This window comes from Acinonyx jubatus, chromosome X, assembly GCF_027475565.1.
Source record: "Acinonyx jubatus isolate Ajub_Pintada_27869175 chromosome X, VMU_Ajub_asm_v1.0, whole genome shotgun sequence".
Taxonomy (NCBI): Eukaryota; Metazoa; Chordata; class Mammalia; order Carnivora; family Felidae; genus Acinonyx; species Acinonyx jubatus.
In genome coordinates, this window is record NC_069389.1 from 86228110 (window position 1) to 86250136 (window position 22027).

Consider the following 22027-nt stretch of genomic DNA (forward strand, 5'->3'; position numbering starts at 1 on the left):
TCAATTCCCTGAAAATGAGGCAGAAAGTACAAAAATTTTGAAAAGCTTCTTGGACTTACAGAAGGAACTATAAGTTTCACATTTTTTTTCTCTGTAGACATTTAAGAATCTGCTTTCCATTTCAGTATTTCTTTGCTCCTTTTGTTATTGAAATGCTAATTCAGATCACTGCCAGTGAAATAGACAACACTGTGATGGATATTCTGAGATTGAAAAATCGAGGGGATTGCTTCTGGTTCAGTTCTATGGCCCTAAATGTTTAATATTAAGTTAGACCAGTAGTCTCCTCTTAGGTTCTCAGGACTTCATTCTAAATAAGTTTCCTCCATTTATATAGCACAGCACTGATGTTCCTGACAAATTCCAATGTAACATGCAACAGTGGTTCCTAATTGCTTTAGCATTTATCATGCACAAGAGACAGGAGGAAAGTTGTCTCATTTTGTACAGCTCAGTTGCATTTCTTATCTCTGAAGTACACTTAAGCAGCAAAGTGGGACTTAAGGTAGCTGTCTGAAAACCAGCATCCATTAACATGCATGTCTTGGAGAGGAAATGAATTGGTTTTTCTAAAACAGAATACAGTTCAACTTCATTCTGTGCATTAATTTTGCATATTTCTCTTTTGCACATTTTATAAATTAGGGGTTCTGATCTCTGGCTTACCCACACAGATTCCCATGCTCACATTTTCCAGGTTCTGCCTTTGGGCAGTTTTGTTTTCAAAATATTAAAAAAAAAAATTTAGGTGCATTTCCAAGATGCCTTTTGGGTTCAATTAGCACCTAGTAATATTTTTCTAAGCAGTCACTGGACGTGCTTAACTAGTGTGTACTTAGGCATGTTTTACCTGATAAGTCTTCTGAATAGGTTTGATGCTTTAAAAAAACAGTACCATTTCACATTCTCTAGTGAGCATGTGGTTAAGATGTAGGAGACCAGGGAAGTGGAGCAGCAGAGTTCTGTTCAGGCACTCCACAATGTAGATCTTTCTAGGTAGTGAGTTCTGCTGATGGTTTAAGAAGCCTCACTGACTCTGTCCACTGTTCCAGGAGTTCAAGTCTCATTAAGATGTGAATCACCAAATGAGTATACAGAGATCATGTAGTCTTGGTAAGCACAGATGTGCCCATGTCTTTGAGGGGCTGTTTTAAGATGAACAAACTATATTTGGGCTGTGTTCTGACAAATACAGATTGCCTCTCTTACAGTGAGGACTAGGGCTAGAGTTCATATATAATCTGTGATGTTGAATGAACATATATATATATATATATACACCCCTTGATTATTAGTTTTTTAATGATGAAGGCAGTCTAATTATACCTTCCCATTGTGATATTCTTTATACACAATTCAGGTACATCAGTAACGTCAAGTTGCACAATGAACTCAACTGTCTGCAAATATACAATATAGCTTGTGGATTATGCACATAATGTGAGAACTGACTCCCTACCCTGTTCCCCATCTGACTCCACAGATCCGTCCTCACTGCCCATTGATCCTTGGTCAAGCATTGGTCCCAAAGTCTTACTTTCACTGCCCTTCTGTGTGACAAGGGTGATTTGGTAGAGAAAACAATCAGGGAGGGAATTATTTTTCTAGTGTTCCTTTAAATCTTTGGTTTCTGATAAGGCTGACAATATGATTTACTAATATATTCTTGATATTCAACCCATCCATCCTTCTATGTGCTGTCAATGCAAAAATGTTTTCTGTTCACTGGTGTTTTTTTTTTTAATATATTCATAGTTGCCTTCCCAGGGGTTAAAAATAAGTACATTTGACCCTTGAACAACATAGGTTTGAATTGTGCACGTCTGCTTATACATGGATTCTTTTTAACTGTAAATACACTACAGTACCATAATGTATTTTCTCTTCTTCACGATTTAAAAAAATTTTTTTTAATGTTTATTTTTTGAGAGAGACACAGAGCATGAGTGACAGAGGGGCAGAGAGAGACAGAGACAGAATCCGAAGCAGGCTCAAGGCTCTGAGGTGTCAGCACAGGCCCCACGTGGGGCTTGAACTCACAATCGGTGAGATCATGACCTGAGCCGAAGTCGGATGCTTAACTGACTGACCCACCCAGGCGCCCCTCTTCTTTATTATTTTCTTAATATTTTCTTTTCTCTAGCTTTCTTTATTGCAAGAATACAGTATACAATACATATAACATACAAAATACGTACTAGTGGACTGTTTATGTTATCAGCAAGGCTTTCAGTCAACAGTAGGCTATTAATCGTTTAACTTTTGGGAAGTCAAAGTCACATGTGAGTTTTAGACTGTGAAGGGGTCGGTGCCCCTAAGCCCTGTGTTGTTCAAGGGTCAACTGTAAATGAAAAGGGAGTCAATTAAAAGGCAAGAGTAAGTGGCAAAGGAAGGAGACAAATGAAGACTGTAAATGATTACCTTAACCTCAGTGAGTAGTCAATTCAATATATATTTCACACATCACAGCCGACATGAAAACTCAGGTGTTCTCCACATTTGGAGAATCAAGAGTTCGTGTGCTGACACTGCTGAAAAGCCTCACGTTTCTAAGCATAGTAACTTCTCTCCAAACCCTAAATTATCCCAACAGCTTTTTCTGAAAAAATGTAGTCAGCGCTTCCATGGAGCAGAAAAACCTATTTATAACAGAGTAGAGAAAACACTATTAAGAAAAATGAGTCTCCGCACACCCAACTTCCATGAACACATTTATTGCAAGTAGCTCTACGGAAAGGCAAGTCAGATATATATATAAACACTATACAAAGTTGCAAGATTGTCTCCCAAAACGGCAAATGAGATGTTTACAAAGAAAGGAGAGTATAAGAGTATTTACAGAGGAAGACAAAGCCAGAGCAACTGAAAGCAGATCTGTGAAGCAGAAATAGCAAATGTGTTAGTTGTTACTGACCAAATGAGTAGGTCTGATACCAAATTAAATTCAGGGGTCACACACACCACACACACACACACACACACACACACACACACACACACACACATACAGAAGACACACACACACAGACACACACACAGACACACACACAAATCGTTCCATCATTGGTTTTTCTTAACAGCAGTATAAACTGGTAGCTGGAAGGTAAGTGATATGTTGGTACGCATATTCTACAAGGATCCTCCCAGCACAATACTGAATAAATTAGTTGTGTCTGTAAACTAAGAAGTAGTGTCAAGAAGATTGCATATTTGTTATGCTGTACTGTGACTATTTGTACCTGTTACTATTTGGATGTACTGTTGTGTATGAGGTCTCCTGTTCATTTATTCAGCAAAGTGTTAACATCCGTGCTGTACCCTGTCTGCTGAAAAACCTAATATCCAAATAATCCAATATCCAATAATCCAAATATCCAATAATCCAAATAATCCAGAACCTAATATCCAAATAAAGCAATATAGCCTTTCCCCCCTCAAAGCATCTTTTCTTTCCCCGATTCTGAACGATTGTGACTGGAAACTTACTTGAAAATAAAGTGGTGACAGAAGGCGTGAAGAAAGGCTGCCTGAAGAGTGCACTGTTACCAGGATGAACAAAAGCCACACTGCACTATTTGATTACGTGGGGAAAAGAGAAGAGTCTGAAGGAACTGAAGGAGGGGTTGGGACTGCGGTCACATCCTCACCTCAGCACCATTCACAAGGGAAAAACAGAGCCCCCCCATCCCTCTGGTTGGTAGGCAAGGAAAAAACACAAGTCAACTCGGTTCTTCAGCAAAGTTAGTATAGCAACATGTACTAGAAGCCTGCTTGAAAATAGAAGTACACGCTCAAAGACATCAAAACCGAGCGGCAAAAAACTTGAGGTGAATATTACACTACTTCAAAGTTGCACATTAACTGCGAAGCAATTTTTTTTAAACAGAGTTATGCACAACAGGTACATCTACAATCACACGTACACAGGTACACGAAGGTGTGTGTATACATGTGCCCACACACACTAGCACTCACACAGTTAGACAGACACTCACACCCATCTGTGATATGATGAGGTTTGCCAGTGATGGCACAAGTCACGGCTGGTGTGCCACCATGTAACAAAGCTCTAAGCAAGCTTCAAGACCTTTGTACCTATCCTTTGTGATCACCACCTGTTAGTGTCATGTTCTCAAAGGTCCAGGTTCCTAAAATCTTAATTCAGTTTCCATCAGAGGCAAGCAAAAACAGGAGGAGGAAGCTTGCTCTGATATTTTAAAATTTGATACATCTTACCTAGGTTCGTCATCCAAAGGAAAACGAGACTTTGTAAGAGGTTCCTTTTGGCTTGAGTTTTAGTTCGAATACTGATTGATACATACACACTAATTTCTTAAATATGGGAAACTGATATCTTTATAGGAGCCCTGGGCATAGGAGGGAGAGTGTGTGTCCAGGAGAGAGCCAGAAAGAGAGGAACAGTGGGAAGGGGGTTGGTGAAGGGGGCCGAGAGGCCTAGAGAGGCAGATAGGGGCTTTGTGAGGAGGCTCTGGGAAACTTTGCTTCTTCGAGGGGAAAGATGTAGGTTTCAAAAATTTTTTAAAGCAATTTTGGAAACGCTCAATTGATTTGTGAGCAGAACATCACAGTGCTGTATGAACAAATAATCTGTTTCTCAGTTCTGCCTTTAAAAATGTTGGAAATGTTCATTCAAGATAGAAGTTTAGTTGACGTTGAATGTGGACAGAATGTTGCAGTTTTGTTACTGAGCAAAAACTGAAATGATCTGTCCTTTGGTCCTGCCTTTAAAATATTGGAAATGTCTCATCAGGATTATCAGTTCAGTTAACGTGTAACTCCTTGATCAAGAAATGATTTATGTATGTAATACTCAGAAGAAAAAGATTCCAGATCATACCTACCTTCTCATTAACGTAACTTTTTTTTCTTTTTCTGCTCTTGTTTGAAGGATTTTCAACTTCAAAACTAAATCTAAGTATTATACATCAGTAAAATTGGTGTTGGCCACATTTACACATCTGTAAATAACATTTTTTTAAAGAGGGAAAGGAAAGAGTTACAAGAGAGGCTTGCTTTTATGGTATTTGTTTCTTTTCAAAGAGACAGATTAGGGGTGGGGAGGAAAACCAGAAGACAAAAACAAAGTACAGTGTGAATTTCTTAATTCAAAATTACTTGATCCATAAGGCAGCAGTACGAATGACCTGTATTAGGATCATTCACCTGCCTGTATCCACTTGTCGGCTTTTATAGAAATTCAAGCTGCTTTCTATTCAGAAGTCTCTGAATTCTCTTTCTTTTAGGGAGATCTGGAGTAGACAGATCTGGAGTAGACAAAGATGAAACTCCATAAGCATCACTTTTCTTCTAGAATGTGTTTTTGTGGCAATGTAATCACTCTAGAAAAACAAGACGACAAAACAAAAAGTTACTTTCAAAATTAAAACGTGAAGTGCTTTCACCCCCACCCTGTTCTAAAGTGAACCAAAATCGAACTAGTAGTTTTTGTGAGCCACGCTGAGGAGACTGCTTTGGCATAGGCATGGCAAACTATCGCCGCCTGTGACCAACACTAGTGCAAGCCTGGCAAAAATGCAAGGGCAGTTCTTCCTTTTGCCCCCAGGCTGTCCCTCTGACATTTCTGGTGGAAGGCAACTTTGTATTGCGCACACTGTTCTACCTCCTCCCAGTGGGGCTGTCAAGTGAGCCAGGCATTGGGCAAAGAGAAATTTTTTCTTCTCCTACATGCTTGATTATGCCCTCAACAGATGACGCGTGGCACAAGTCAATGGATTTAAGCACAGGGGCGCCTGGGTGGCTCAGTCGGTTAAGCATCTGACTTCGACTCAGGTCATGATCTCACGGTTCATGAGTTGTAGCCTGGCATTGGGCTCTGTGCTGTCAGCTCAGAGCCTGCTTTGTTCCCCTCTCTCTACCCCTCCCCTGCTTGCGTTCTGTCTCTCTCAAAATAAATAAATGAACTTAAAAAAAAAAAAACACTGAAAAAAAAAAAAAGGATTTAAGTACAGCCTTCGTGACAGTCTCCAGACTTGGTCACTGACATTTTTCCTAAAAGAGCAAAGTGATACCTGTAAAGGAGATTTGGCTACAATCCTCATCTGTCTAATAAAAAGAAGCTCTGGTATTACTGTCTTGGACTTTTGCTTCTTGAGAGGGCGCGTGACCAGGAGTGGGACAAGAGGAATGAGGTCTGGTACATTGAAGAACACACTGGACTGGAGGGATATGGATGGGGATAAATGGTTAGGAAATTGATTATGGCATGCTAGTGTTCCTTTAAGATCAGATCATAGCAAAGTACCACACATTCTGTTTCATTATAACCAATCTAAAGGAATCCATGGTAAGCATCCCTCAAAGGAGGTTTCAAAGTATAACATCTTTTTTTTTAATTTAATTAAAAAAATTTTTTTTAACATTTATTCATTTCTCAGAGACAGAGAGAGACAGAACATGAGTGGGGAAGGGGCAGAGGGAAGGAGACACAGAATCTGAAGTAGGCTCCAGGCTCTGAGCTGTCAGCACAGAGCCCGACGTGGGGCTCGAACTCACAGACTACGAGATCATGACCTGAGCCAAAGTCAGACATTCAACAGACTGAGCCACCCAGGCTCCCCTCAAAGTATAACATCTTGTATTAAACCAGCAGTCAGTACACATTATAACTACTTGTTCTTTCCGAAGAGGTTTTAAAAATGTAACCAACTTGCAGGTGGACGAAGCATCAAAGGTCTCCATCCCCCACGTCCACCCATTTGTGGCTATTAGTCCTAACTCATTATATAGGGCTGTTCCTCCACATTAAAAGGTTTATTTTTTTAAAAAAAACACCCCTAGTTAGTAAAGACATTAAGTTTTCCTGTCAGTGGTGGGCTTAGGAAATTTTAAGTTCTATGGATCTATCAGGTTTACACCAAGGATGGAAGGTGTCTGTGAGAGTTATCCGTGCGAGTGCATACGAGCAGCTCAATTATCTGCTGCAAAATGAGCATCATTGAATTTTGCACCAACCATCAGCTAGATATTTTTAACAGAAATGTAAGGTTAGAAAGGCATCTCACCTAATTTACGTTGCTTTGTTCTTTTTTTTTTAAATTCAAGTTAATTAACATATAGTGTAGTATTGGTTTCAGGAGAAGAATTTAGTGATTAATCACTTACATATATATCCAGTGCTCATCCTGACAAGTGCCCTCCTTAATGCCCCTCCCCCATGTAGCCCATCCCCCCCACCTCCTATATTATGCTAAGGAAATAAGTCAGTCAGAGAAAAGACAACTATCATGTGATTTCACTCATATGTGAAATTTAAGAAACAAAATAGATGAACATATGGGAAGGGAAGGAAAAATAAGATAAAAACCGAGAGGGAGGCAAACCATGAGAGACTCTTAAATACAGAGAAGAAACTAAGGATTGCTGCTTTGTTTTAATATGAAAACCAAACATGTTCATATATAGCACACTGCATGTACTTTAAAAATGATTTCTTACTAACCTAAGTAATACATGACATTCCACATCTTTTCTAAAAACATACAAATTAAGCCTCATATGACTACTGCCTCAACATTATACTACATCTGAAATTAGGAGCATTTGTTACTATTTGAGTTGCTTTACTTTCTTCTTCACTTGTGTTTAAATGAGACTCTACTAAAAATTGGATTCTTGTTTCTTTTTTTAAGTGTTTATTTATTTTTGAGAGAGAGACAGAGTGCGAGCAGGGGATGGGAAGAGAGACAGGGAGACACAGAATCCAAAGCTGACTCCAGGCTCTGAGCTGTCAGCACAAGCCTGATGCAGGACTTGAATTCATAAGCTGTGAGATCATGACCTGAGCCGAAGTCGGATGCTTAAATGAGCCATCCAGGTGCCCCTTGGATTCATATTTCAATTGCTTCCCTGTAACAATTATACCTGCATGAAGTGAATGCTTGATAACCTACTAAACCCTAGAATATAATGGTGGGATTCCAAGTTTACATTATAAAATATATTTGTCAACTCAATGCTAGGAGAAATGAATACTGCCATCCCAAACAAGATAATCCAAAAATAATTTAATTTCCTTTTGAAATGCATTGTGAGAATTCGAACTACATATTTACCTTTATAATCCTGTTTTACTCAGGCCAATATTAAAATGAGTTTACATTCCCTGAGCACATTCCAAAGGACAGGAGAAGGAAGTAACTCAGAAGCTTGCTAGGTGGCAAAGGAAAGCAATTCAGGATTTAAACTCCACAACAACGCTCTGCTCTGCACTCTGCTCTGTGCAATGAGTATCAAAGGGCTGATAATCACATCTTAGTTCTGTGTCTTGTTTATTTATTTTTTGTCCCTTGTTCATTTTGATGTCATTCCACCACCAGAAGCGTAAATGGTGATTTTTTAAAATGTGGCAAGTTTTTGACATGTTATTGCCACTCGATACTGACAGGTTATAAATGATTGCCTTATTGGATATTCTTACTTTCTAATTAATCAAAGATCTTTTGAGTGATGAGTTAGTTCCACCCCTTTAAGTGGGAGGTATACTCTTCAAGTTCTTTTTTCTCTAAAAAACTCATTGGACTCTGATGGATCAAAACATTTTCCTACTCCTCCCGCCCCCCCCAAAAAAAACCTGGCAAGTATTGTTTTCTTCTCAAAACAAATGAAGTAAACTTTTCTATTTCAATTTGTATAATGCTATAAACCTGAACATTAATCTTTAATATACTAATAAAGCACACATGACTTCAATATCCCTGGAAATTTGTAGGGCGAGCCAAGAAAGCAGTTCCTCCAGGGCGTTCCAGACCTCTTTATACCAATCATAAACATGCCTCTATTGCAGTTTGAAGTCCAAAACAGCAATAGTTCCCTTGCCCAGAGAAAGCCAAAGCTATAACAAGATATCCAGTTATTCTCTTTCTCTTTCCATTCGTCTCAATCTCAATGCCTTAGTTATCTTTCAACTCCAATTTTCCTATAACTAAAAAAAAAAGTTTTTAAAGTTCTTCTGAAAATTCCTCATTCCACTTATTAGTCAGTACACTACCCCTGCAATCAACTGGTGATCAGACTGGAGCAACCAAGGAAAGTGTTGAAGCCAAACAGATGCAAGGAAACGAAGAGAAATAGAAGCATATACCACAACGATGAATGCACAGTAACACAATTATATTATTTAGTTTAGTGGTGCCTCTGGCTTATATATAGCTCTTTTTTTTTTTTCAATAAGAACAGATCATCACACCTCGCTGTACCCTGTGAACATAACAGGACGGTGATTCTCTAGGAACTGGTAAAAATCTAAGTGCTGTCCCTCAAGGGTGAAAACTAGCTATAATTACTGCTAGTCTTTACAACACCAATCGTACCCCACTATTGTCTCCTTCCTAGATCAGAAGAGCAAACGCTTCTCCCCATGGTGGCAATGGTTTGGGTACAGAAGTGTTGAAAGAATCCCTAAGGGAAATTGATGACACTTGTAAACCTCCATCTCCTCAAAGGTCAGCTCAATTGTTGCACACCTGCCCTTCGCCAGCGGGCCCCAGACGACTTATTTATGTTCATTCCAGCCTTGATTATCTGGATACAAAATATTTGGGGATCAGCTACAGGATTCTTACCCCAGGTCAGCTTCTCCCTACTTCCCAACACACACTTGGGCCACTTCGCTCAGCTGCCTAGTTACTGCAGACTTAAAGAATCCAAGTTACTAGAATTCTAATATAGGCAGTCTCTGATTTACAAAAGAGACATATTCCAAGGCTCATTGTCTAGTTGAAACTCCGAATAAATTATCCTCAGAGAAGCAATGTTGTAAATAAATGGTGGGTAGGTTCGGAGGTCCATCTACATGAGCCTATATTAACCTATGCAGTTCTTAACCTAATAGAGGAACTGCTTTGACTCTACCCAACCATCACTTAAAATTACAACCTCATTTCTATCGGAAGATGTACTTGAGTCTCTGATTTAAGACTCCAGGGATGTAGCTCTTTTAACCATGGCAATGGGAAGAGTGTCCCCTCTAAACTCAAGTGGCTGGAATAACTGGGAATGGCGTGGCAGTAGAAAGGAAACTATGGTAAGAGCTTCAGCAACAATAGGGTGTCCTTCATGGGGTGGGTGTGGGTGGGCTCTGGGGGTGAGGACTGTGTTGATATGCCTCTGAAGCTGTAGGTACAACTTATGAAAAAGCAGGAGTGAAAAGTCACATTTATTGGTCAGACTTTCAAGGATACCACTGGTGCACATGGGAATAACTTTCTTTTTTTTCATTTTTTTAATGTTTATTTATTTTTGAGAGACAGAGAGAGAGACAGAGTGCTAGCAGGATAGGGGCAGAGAGAGAGGGAAACAGAGAATCCAAAGCAGACTCCAGGCTCTGAGCTGTCAGCACAGAGCCCAACACGGGGCTTGAACTCGTGAACTGCGAGATCATGACCTGAGCCGAAGCTGGATGCTCAACTGCCTGAGCCACCCAGGCGCACTGGGAATAACTTCTGAGATGAATGTAGAGATAGACTTCATTGATACTCTAAGGTTCAAGTCTACAAGTAGAAAATAAGTAACTGTAGAAAGGCAAATTATATAAATTGTGAAAACTAGCTAAAATGACTACAGTTTATGGGGAATCGGATATTCAGTAAACCAAGAAGGTCTGGCTAGCATCAGATGTACTGTGGCCAATCCAACCATGAAAATAGCTTTAAACACTGGCAAAGCCACCTCTGTGGCAACAAGTGATAGGACAGCGGGCAGTGCAGTCTTGGGCCTGCAGAGCAAGGAGCCCTTCGAGAAAGGCCCTTCCTGCAAGCTAAGCCCAAACTACTGTGAAACAGGAACAAGCAACACCTGGGGGAATGAGTCTTCCCGGAGCTCCCGAAGGACTCCCAGAGTGCTCCTCATCTTTTCAGCCAGAGAGATACCAGGAAAGGACATGGTTTCCTAAACTTAGGGACACAAATTTGGCAAAAGGCACATGAAGCTAAGACTCTCATAACACAACCAATGCACCCCTAACCCATGTGAAAGGGGTGTCAGGAAGCGAGGGGGAAAAATAGTAACTTTTTCATTTCACTAAAAAACATATAAGTACATGTTTTCCATTAATTCCACAAGGAATTAAGCCCTCAAGCAGAAATTACAAAGTACCTTCTAAAAGAACGCAAATCTATAATAGAATATACATCTACATTTGAAAAAATCTTGAAAAATTCCTGTTTCTCAAGTGTTCAGCATACCTTCCCAAAAGAAGATGGATATGTAAGACCTATAGCTGCACAACCAGTAACCAAGGCAGAATGGCTAGAGGACACATCTTAAGTTCAGAGAGCCAAGCACATTATCTTGGCAATTTTATCAACAGCTTTTAAATTAGCAAGCTGGCAGGTGTGGTGAAAATGGAATGTGTTGTCATGTATTCATTTTATTGTTATAAAAAGGTACCCTTTTTTATCTCTCAGTCCTCAGTCAGGACTAAGTGATATTTTCCAGTGAATGATCCTAACCATTTAAGAGCCTGGCCACACCTCTTAGACAAAACATACTGCAGGCTTTAATTAAGCATTTTACAAAAGCTATTTTCCAATACTGCCAATAAAATGTCTGGGCTATTTTTATATAGTCTTAAAGCATTTAAAAAAAAAGGTGCTAAAGAAAATGAATTTAATTTTAAACAAGGATATTTATGTCCCAAGGAGAGGATTTGATTTTCAAGACTTCTAAAATCTACTTGCCTGACTGCCAAAAGCAAGTTTGCTTTTTAAACAAATGAAGAGCATCTATATCTACCACCCCTTTTCTTCCACCTGTCTCGCTTTTTCCTATTTGCCCACTGTGACAGTTGAGATTCGAATATCAGATTTGATACATACGGAAAAATGAAATTAAAAGGGCTTTTTGCTTTAACTTGCAAATGCCGATGGATTATTGGGAAAACCAAAGATGTCTAACCTCTGGTAAGGAAATGACCATTAATGGAAGTTTACTGAATGCACTCTCATCTCGCTTCCATTCCTTTCAGTGTGTCCGTGGCATCCAACTAGATACACCATTTGTGTGGAGGAGGCAAAGATTAGCAAACGCCTCCCCAAACCAGATTTAAAGATGCAATTCCAGTACAGGTCAAAGTCTTTTATTCTAAAAGCCATGACAAACGGTTCAACGTAATGAAAATTACCCAAGCTCTGGCAGATGGTTCACAGCTGTAACACTCTAAATGAATTACTTCCCCCAAAATTCCTACTATCAAATTCAAGAAAACTTGTATTTTTTTCAATCCTTGCCTATATAATGATGTTTTTTTTCTCATTTTTCTTGATATTTAATCTTTCAAATTGGTCCAAGGAAGGAAAACATGTTCACAAGGTTGTATGTTACATTATGAATCCAGAAATACAGTTTCTCCGATGTCTTATTTATTTTATAACCAGTCTAGTGTATCTATATAATGATCTTTCATCAATAGGAAAAGAACAGATTGGACATATGATGAAAGGGACTTGAAATCAGATGCATGGGTTTAGTTTTCAGCTCTGTCACTTACCTCTTTGACCATGGGAAAATTCTTAACAGCAGCTTCAGTTCCAGTACCTACTGTCCCCCAGTAAAATAATGAATGTGAATGAGTTTTGCAAATTATAAGGCCATATGCAACTGTTAAACATTCCCTCAGCCAGCAAGTTGACAATTTAACAACAGCCCTTTTTAACTCACATGCAGTATTTATTTCTCCTTTATACTGGTCACTCTTATCTAATCCAATGTGAAGATTTTTGTGTCATTCTAAGGAAGCCCGAGTTTGTTCCCCAAACAGCTGCCTGCCAATGACTCTGAAGTATCTTGGTTCATGTTTGGTGATCTGGGAGAGGAAAGGGAAGCAAGAGGTCTTGTTTGCGTTTTTAGGCACGTGTGATATTCTGTTGTGCTCAATTAAAGTCCTAGTCCTTGTTTAAAGATGTTTTGCTAGTGGCCGAAATTTTTACCCTGGGAGCATCACTGTTAGAATGAATGTAAATGCGTAATGACTGCCAACAACTTTAGTGAACTTTAATTGAATGAGGTCCTCTTTAACTGTTATAGGTCAAACACCTATACTCCAAACGACTGTCCAATTTTTTTTTCAGGGGGTAGGGGTAGATGTTGTCTAAAATAAGTGACCTTCCAATGGTGACTGAAAATCTCCGCTATCCTGAAGATTTTATTCTAGTAATTTATAATAAATAACTCCAATACAACAAAAGGAATTTGCTTTCAGCACCCATAATTTAGAGCAAGAGGATTTGGCAGTAGTACACTGAAAAGAAGCTTACCCTTCCTTCATGCTAATAACAGTGTATAACATTTCAAAAGGTAGTTAGTATGGATTTTTTCTTTCTTTTTGCTTTCTAGTAACAAGTGGTATCATAACATTACTAATTTGGCTGATCAATTCTATTGCCCCTTCTAGTGCTGTCCTTATTCCTCCTATCTCTGGAATGGAAAAATCTGAGTTTTTCACCTTAAGTCATTTCAAACTATGAATTCTACCTCAGATACAGGAGAAGAGGCAAAAATGCATGTATGAGTCAAGAGTCAGACTAAACCAAATAAGAAACTACATTCTCCTCCCAAATGCTAATGCTGATAGCCCATGTGTTTAAAATGTGAAGACTCTCTGCCCTTTAAAAATTATTTAATTTATAAAAAAAAGTCAAACCCAGGTTATTTTTCTGCGTGTTTCTAATTGTCTTGAATGGATGGCTTTAACACACCTACTTATATGCAATGTAACTATGGGTAAATGAGATTATATATTAATTTTGTGTTACATGAACAAAGGTGTCGCACAGCTTTATAGTCTCACTTCATTTTGTTATAAACAGACCCAAACTGTAAGGATCCCAGCCCTGAACAACCATGTAAACCATTTTAAATGAAAGTAAAGACTAACTGAAAATTGGGATTTGAGGACAGACAACTTTAATTTAGCTTTGTGCCTCTAAAGGTAATAATAACAGTGTAACAGCAATGACAACAATGATATTAGTTATATAATAATTCATGTACAACACTTCCTATGTGCCAGGCACTGCTCTAAGCACTTGCCATAAATTAAAATTACCCTTCGAGATACATAACTCCCAATAAAGACTATGACTTTGTTCCTTTGTGAAAGAAGATTTTTTCTCTTCTAACATGATGCATATATATGATACATATACACACATATATTTAATGTAGATACGACGGTGGAGAGAGAGAAAAAATGGGTGAAAATTAGTCTATAGCTTTATAGTAAAAAAAAAAAAAACCTATCAGAATTATCCACACTGTTCTTACCACTTCACAGACAACATTCTACCATATCAATTTACATTAAAATGGTAACAAAAGTTGTTTCCTGCAATACTTTCTCTCTATATGTCTTTCCTTTAATATATATATATATATATATATATATATATATATATATATATATATCCCAGCAACTTATGTGCCGAATCACTCTCAGGACCAATTTACTTTTGCAAGAAACTAAATCATCAGTTTAAACAGCTGAAACTTCACTTCAGTGTTAATCCAATCAGAAAATAAAACTATATTTGTAAACTGCTTTAAAGTCCCCAATGCTTCCACATTCATTCTCTTTTTTTAACCTAAGCACCCTCCTCCCTGCAAGATGCAGCCTCCTCTCTGTAGTCACTCAATAAAGTCAGGAATTTCTTCAATGGACAATACATTTAGAGAACAGCAAATCTCCAAAACAGCTATAAAGTCATTTGAAGCTATTTATAAATCAATAACTTAACTTAAAATGATGACAATTGGATCTAGATAATCCTTGGGAAGTCAGGGTTTATTTCAGGAACAAGTTTTCACTAACTGTAACCTTTGCTTAAACAAAGAGTATTGAAAAGTATAGACAAACCTCTATGAAAAGTTGTCCAGCCAAAGAACCACAGGGAAACAGGCAGCTAGGCACATCTACATTAACACCACAAACAGTAACTTCAGCAGCGAGGTTCAAGCCATAGCTTGAGACCAATTTCCAGATGTAATAAAATAGACCAGATGAATAAAATAGACCTGTTCCTGAAAAGCTGGTTATGGATTAAATTCTTGGAAATAGAATTCTCTATTTTAAATGCATGGGTCTGGTAGTAGCAGGTACCGCGCGCGCGCGCGCGTGTGTGTGTGTGTGTGTGTGTTGGGAGGCGGGGGTCACAATTTAAAGGAGATCTGAACTGAATCCTTTGGCAAGCCAAAGCATCCTTTTGTCGTTTTAATGATTGCTGTTTAATATGTCCATGCCACAAATGTGAGTTTTCGAACGGCAAGTTTTCCAAAGCAGGGGAAGAAAGGGGAGGGGTTACACCTGCACTAAACAGGGAGCTTGTTAGGTGACTGTTGTGATCAGTCCCCAACTTGTTCTGCCTGATCAAGCACAGTGGGCAGAGATCCAATCACAAAAGAATTCCACAAAGCAAGCAAAGCAAAAATCTTCACTAAACTAGCTACTGGAATGGAAACTGCTGGGGTGCATCTCTTCCCTTCACTGGAAAAGAAGCACATTCTACTGAAGAGGAAAGGCACAGGCTATGGAGACATCATCTTCCGAAAACATTTCTTGAGCGTGTGTCTAAACACGCTGATAACAACATTGCATAATGTACACATGAGATTACTCAAGGTCTGCTTCTCAAACGTGACAGCTCCTACTCTTCCTTATTTCTTCCTTGGAAAAGTAACCCTTTAAGAAACTTCCACTGTTCAGGGTAGGCTGCCCCTGGGGTCAGGTCTTCCTCCAGCCTTATTATGTTGCTTTACTGGATTTCCCAGAAGACATACCAATTAGATGTTTTCCGTGCTTTTTAAACCTTTCAAACAATATTCATACCCATTATCAAGTTGTCACAAATCCCTCTTTTGGGGGAGTTATGTGAAGAAAATGAGGCACAGCGAAGGTGGCTTGCCTGTCACTACGAGTGACAAGAAAGGAACACTCAAGGTTGTTGGCAATGTATCCTGTGTAAAAACAAAACAAATCAACACAAAAACACATTCCAGAGCCAAATACTGTCTTCTTTTAATCACTTGTTTCAGATTACTTCTGTTTTGTTCCCTCCATTTATGCTAACAATGGAGATTTAACTTTGTTGGTAAATCACAGCAAACTAGCTTAGTAACAATGACCGCTTTTAAAAAGTAACAATGACTGATTTTAAGTGACTTTCAAAGGAAACGGTCTCCTTCCCCCAAATGTCACAGTCGATTATCACTGCTGAATATTCTGTGCTCTTATTAAACTTGTAATCAAATACGGGCATTTGTAGAAAAGTAGCTTTTACTTGTTGATTTGAAAATGAGTTGATGGGATCCAATTTATGGTATCCTGTTTGCAAAAAATCATTGCTAGGGAAGGATTTTGAAAGCATCCTCATGCTATATATATCCTTAAGCTTTTAATTACTCCTAAAAGGATGGAACCCATGTTTAAATGACAATTGATTCTTTTCCAAATAAAGAAATGTATGATTGGATCAAAACTTAAAAGTTTTTCCAAAGATCACAAGGCACTGCACGAATACTGAAAACTGCATTCTACTTCTCCTGCTAAGTAGGCACCAGTTAATGAAATATTAACTCCCTTTTTCCTAACACCGTAGACATCGATTCATTAGGCAATAACCATTAACGTGGGGAAATGAATTCTAAAGTTACCAACCTCTGTGGGGAGAGTCGAACTTCTTGTTGTCCGGTCTGGCAAAGTCCATTCTCACGTATGTGTCGTCGTCGTCGTCGGAATCCTCTCGCTCCCGGGGAATCGGCACCCGGCGGCGGGGTGGTGGCGGTGGGGGGGCGGCCGCTGCAGCCCCGTTCTCATCTCGGGCCAGGTCTGCATCTGGGTTTGGGGCCCTCGGGTTCCAGCCACGGGCAACGTCTGGGGCCCCCCTTACCGCTTCGGCGGCAGCAGCGCTAGCAACAGGTTGGAACCGGCGGACGGAGGCGGAGTCAAGTCCAGCGGCGGCCTCCAAGCCTCTGGCGGCCGCACCGATGCCCGGGGCCGCGGCGAGGGCGGAGGCGGCGGCCAAAGCCCGGCCCACGGCTAAGGCTGGCGCAGCTACGGAGGCTAAGGAGGCGGAGAGGTCTCTCTCAAGGCTGTCGGTGGGGAAAGCCGAGACAGCGGCTCTAGCCGAGGCAAAGAAACTTTGCGAATGGCTCTGCGGGCGTCTGCGCTCCAGCCCGTCTTCCTGCAGCAGCCTAGCCACAGGTGGTGGTTCAGAGCAGCGGCTGGGGGAAAGAGAAATGTCCATACAGCACTCAGAAAATGGGTCGACCACATAGATTGGACCTGTTTCAGCATCATAGCGAATGGCACTGTCAGCAAAAGGCACGGCTGGTGTCATTGCTGGATTGAAAATCACTTCAATGTAGTCACCCTCTTCCTCATTAGCATTACCACCTGTAGCACTGGGAGGAAGAGGCACAAATGGCCACCTAGCACCTTCCAGAAAGAGGGGGTTGGCACCTGGAAAAGCTCTTAATAGATTCGAGAGGCTGTGTGCTGGGTTTGGAAATGGCACTCTGAACTCAACATTCACATAATTAGAAAAGGCTGATGGTCTGGGGCCAGCAATGATACTCCACGAACCTGGCAGTCCTTGAATAAAGGGGGCTGGCATATTAGCATCTCTCTTAGTGAAGTCAATGTTGACGTAGTCACCAGAGCTGTCAGCTTCTCTCTGCTCACGTGTGGGTTTTTGTGATTTGGGCTTGATTTTATTTCCTTTTGTAATAAAAGAAAGGCGGTTAGGTCTCTTAGCCTTGTTCTTGGAGGGGCTGTTATCTCCAGGCTTTGAGAATGACCCCTCAACTGAAGGCTTTGAAACCGCGTCTTTGGGGCCCCTGTTAGATGAGGATTCTTTGTCTAGGCCCTTCCCCGGGAATTTTCCAGGTAACATTGGTACATACTCACTGTGGTCACTCTGTCCCAATGGGGAGCCCTGAAAGGGATTTGGCAGAGAAAAGTAAGAGCTCCAACTTTTAGAGGAAGAACCACCCTGAGGGTTTGGGGGGTTTTTTGGAATTGCACCCGCTCCGGGAGCCATAAACATATAGTCACTGTCACTGTCATTGTCCTTTGCCTCATCATCCTTATCAGGATCAGGCTCTTTTGGAGGACTTGGGGCAGGTGGTGGGCTTACTCTGGGAAACATCATCATGTACCCTCTTGAATCTTCAAAAGGTGATCGAGAGTGGCGTTTTGAAGCAGAGAAGTTTTGAGGAGCCATCGGCATATAATCGCTGGAGCTTGCCAGAGGGGCGGCCACCCCTGGCCTCATGGGCACATATGGGTCATCTTCGTCTTCATCAAAAGCTCTGGCTCTGTGGGGCCCCCGAGCTGCACCTTCTGGGGTCTCTGCCTCTTTGACTTCTTTGGCTTCTTTGCGTTCTTTTGTGGCTCCTCTGTCGGCACAAAAGTAGAGTCGGAACCTTCCCCCAGACTTCCCTTTACCACCAGTTGCTCCAGGTGGAGGGGGTGGAGGTGGAGGAGGTGGAGGTGGTGGCATTTGCTGCTGCTTGCTTTGAGTTAATTTGCCAAAGTAGGATCTTTTCTTCAGAGATTTTCCACGTTCACCACTGCCTTCGGGGGTCTTCCCACCTCCTGGGCCTTTGCCCCCTCCAGAGTTCTTGCCACCACCTGAGCCATGACCATCTCCAGATCCCTGCCCACTGCCCGAACCATGTCCACCACTGGCTCCCTGGCCACTGCCTGAACCGTGCCCACCCGCAGTGCCCTGGCCATCTCCTGAACGCTGGTTTCCTCCTGCCCCCTGGCCCCCTGAGCCCTGGCCACCGCTTGAGCCCTGGCCACCACTTGAGCCCTGGCCACGTCCGGATCCCTGCCCTCCACCCGAGCACTGGCTTCCTCCTGAACTCTGGCTACTGGAGCCTTGGCCACTTGAGCCCTGGCCACCTCCAGAACCCTGGCCATTTCCTGAGCCCCAGTTGTTCATGGGCATGTAGTCACCTTCGGTTCCTTCCTGATCCTCTTTGCCCTGAGGACTGTCTTCTTCCCCAGACTTGCCAGGGCGAGATGCTTCAGAGGACAGGCAAGCTCTGTGGTTGGGGGCTTCTACAGGATGCGGGACACGCACCGGACTGGGTGTTGGGCGAAAAAAGCTGGCTGGCACTGAAATCGCTCTCCTGGACCTGCGCGCTCTGGGCAGGTGCAGTCTTCCTCGCCTGGAGGAGGGCACGGGCTCGCTGGGTGTTATGTAGCGCCTGGTGAGGAGCATCTCGTCTTCCCCGTCACCAATGGCCCTGAGGTGGCAAAACTGCTCAAAGCGGGACCTTCTCAGCCAGCCGCTGGGTTCCAGCGGGAGCGTGTCCAGGTGCCTCCTAGCGGACAGCAGGGTTAACAGGTGGGCGCCGATGCTGATGCTGTAGCTGCGGCAGCGGGCTCTGTATTCGTCTGCACACAGGGCTCTCATCTTCTCCAGAAACAGCTCGTGCATGTTTTGGGCCACCACGCAGTCATCGACCTGCATCCAGAGTTCCCCCGGACCGATGACGGTGGACCTACCGACTTCCAAGAAGAAATACTGCTCTGAGTGCCCGCAGCGACGGATGCTCAGGAGCTGGACGACCACGCTGGCCACTTCGGTGTTCAACCTCACAAAGACAACCTCCTCGTCGGTAAGACAGAGCCGGAACACGCCGCTCAGCTCTTTTCTGTGCCCCAGCCCCCTGGGTTTGACTATTACCTGCCACACATCTTTGTAGAAGGGTGGCTCCGCCGCCGCTGCAGCCGCCAGCGCGGCCGGCTCTCCATCCGGCTGCGCGCCGGGCGTGCCGCAGCGGCGGCGCTTGCTCTCGAGGATGAGGCGGCTGAGCAGCAAGTACCAGCTCTCTTGCTCCGACTCGTTCTCGGCCACCATCGCGAAGTACTCGTCCTGGGTAAAGAGGGCGATGAGGTGTCGGTACCTTGCGTCGGCCCGCTGGCTCACCGAGAAGCACTGGTACAGGGTGATCACGCGCCGCGGTGGGATGAGCGCGGGGACCGTGGCGCCGGAGGCGGCCGCCGCCGCTGCAGCCGCCGCGGCGCGGACACTGTGCCGGAACTTCCTGGCATTTTCGTAGTATTCCAGCCGAGCTGGGGCGTCCGCGGTCTCGAGTTTGAGCACGAAGTAGCGCCTGTGCCCATGCTTCTGCTTCCGCAGGTAGCCGCGTTTGCAGACTTCGTCCCCGACGGGGAGGTCCTCCTCATCTGACTCGGAGTCTGACCGGGAGCCAGTGGCCGTGGAGAGCCACATGGCTCCCGGACAAGACGACCCGGTCCCAATGAGTGCGGTCGGGGTGCCCGAGGAAAGAAGCGGGGTGGTCGCCACCGCAGCTAGCGCTGCCGCTGTTGCCGCTGCTGCAGCTCTCAGCCTCCTTGTCGCCTGGTCGCGAGCGAAGGAGCAACTCGCCATGGTGATGAACGATGGTTTTAAGGTGAGCGCGGGGGAGGGTTGGGGGAAGAGGCCGTCTAGCCCGACCGCCCGCCTCAGCCCCCTCCCGCTTCGGCCCCGCCCCCGCCCAGTCCACTGAAAGCGCGCGGCGGCGGGCAAACAACACGTGACCACCGCCTCACGCGGCGGCCGCTGCGGCTCCAGCTACCGGCGCAGCGGAGGGGCACGAGCTGCGCCAGCAAAGGTGTACAGGGGAGGGGGGCGCCGGGACCGAGAGGCGGGGCCACCTCCTCCCCGGCCTAGATACTCGGTGAATCTCCAGGCCTGTGGGCCTCGGGAGGACCGACGGGAGGAGGCGGGGCTCGCTGGCCACGCTGGTCCTAACCAGGAGTCCACGAAGGCACGAGGGGGCGGGAGAAGGCGGGAGGGGCGGAGGAGAGAGCGGCCCGCGGCCGGGGCCGGGCGGGGGCGCCACAGCCCGGGCTCGATTGGCTGGAGGGGGCGAGGGGTGTGGAGGAGGCGGAGCACAGCCGTCCCGGGCCGCTCAGCGGAGGAGAGCTGGCCAGGCGGCGGGACGGTTTGTTTGTTTATTTGGGAAGCGGGAGCCAGGTGAAACTGTTGCAAGGTTCTCATTGGACGGGATAGGAGCCAATGGGAGTGTCCGGCAGGGAGGCGGTGTGAATTAATTAGTTTGGGGGGCAGGAGGGGAACTGAGGGGTGAGGGGGGCGGGGCTTGAATACCAGAGTGGGCTCCGCAGTCTGGTTGTCGCGCACGCAGGCGGTAAACAACCCTCCGCGAGTAGCTGCTAATGGCAGTGATCAAACTCGTGCAAATCCCTGAGCCTCCGAGACCCAGGGACCGAGCCAGGCTCCCTGTTTCTTCCCCCGGCCCTCACAGAAATTCTCTATTCCTGTCACAGTCGGGTCCACTCGCTGCTGCAGCGCGCCGGGAGCTGAGCGTCTCGGGAGAAAGTGTGGGCACCCCCTGGAAACGTGTTAACGACCAGTGCCCTCAGACCTGCCTCCTACCGCGCTTGCAGGCGCTTCCGAGCTGGCCTCAGCCTTGACAAAAGCCCGCGACTCTAAGGCACCCAGTAACTGCTACGCCTTTAAAACGAACACGATCTTTAATCAGAGCGCATTTCTAGTCCACGAAACGCAGGTTGGCTAAAGATGCGGTTTCTGGCTTTTGGATTAGTGAGCGATGTCCGTGAAAGCACGAATTTGGGGGCCTGCAAAGTATACAGCCATGTTGAAACAAAAAACAAAACAAAACAAAAAACTCGGACTCGATTCTCACTGAAATACGCCAGCATTGAGCTGTCATGATATTTTCCCGTGAGAGATGGATCGAAAGGCGCCTCTAAGGGAATTTCAGAATAATATTGTTTCCCTTTCCTTGAGCGAGACTGAAAAACTTTAGAAAAAGAAAAGCTTGTACCTAGAACAAAGGATCACACCGAATACATATCCTAGAATATAGTTCACATCCCTCGCGTCAAGAAAAGATTTTTGCTGAATTTCAGTCTACAATTTGAGGCTACAAAAATAAGAACTACTGCCTCCCTTGTTTCTGGAGAAACTGCTGGAGTGTAAGTTCAACCTCTTCA

General features: G+C 43.6%; 1 protein-coding gene across 1 annotated transcript; it reads right to left on the minus strand.

Annotated features, from left to right (window-relative positions):
• Positions 1–3397: 3397 nt before the first annotated feature.
• IRS4 (insulin receptor substrate 4) lies at positions 3398–20741 on the minus strand. Its single transcript, XM_027054905.2, has 2 exons — positions 16688–20741; positions 3398–5360 (listed from the first exon to the last, which is right to left on the minus strand). The coding sequence occupies exons 1-2, from the start codon at positions 20436–20438 to the stop codon at positions 5356–5358; spliced, it is 3756 nt and encodes a 1251-aa protein (XP_026910706.1). The 5' UTR covers positions 20439–20741; the 3' UTR covers positions 3398–5355.
• Positions 20742–22027: the final 1286 nt, after the last annotated feature.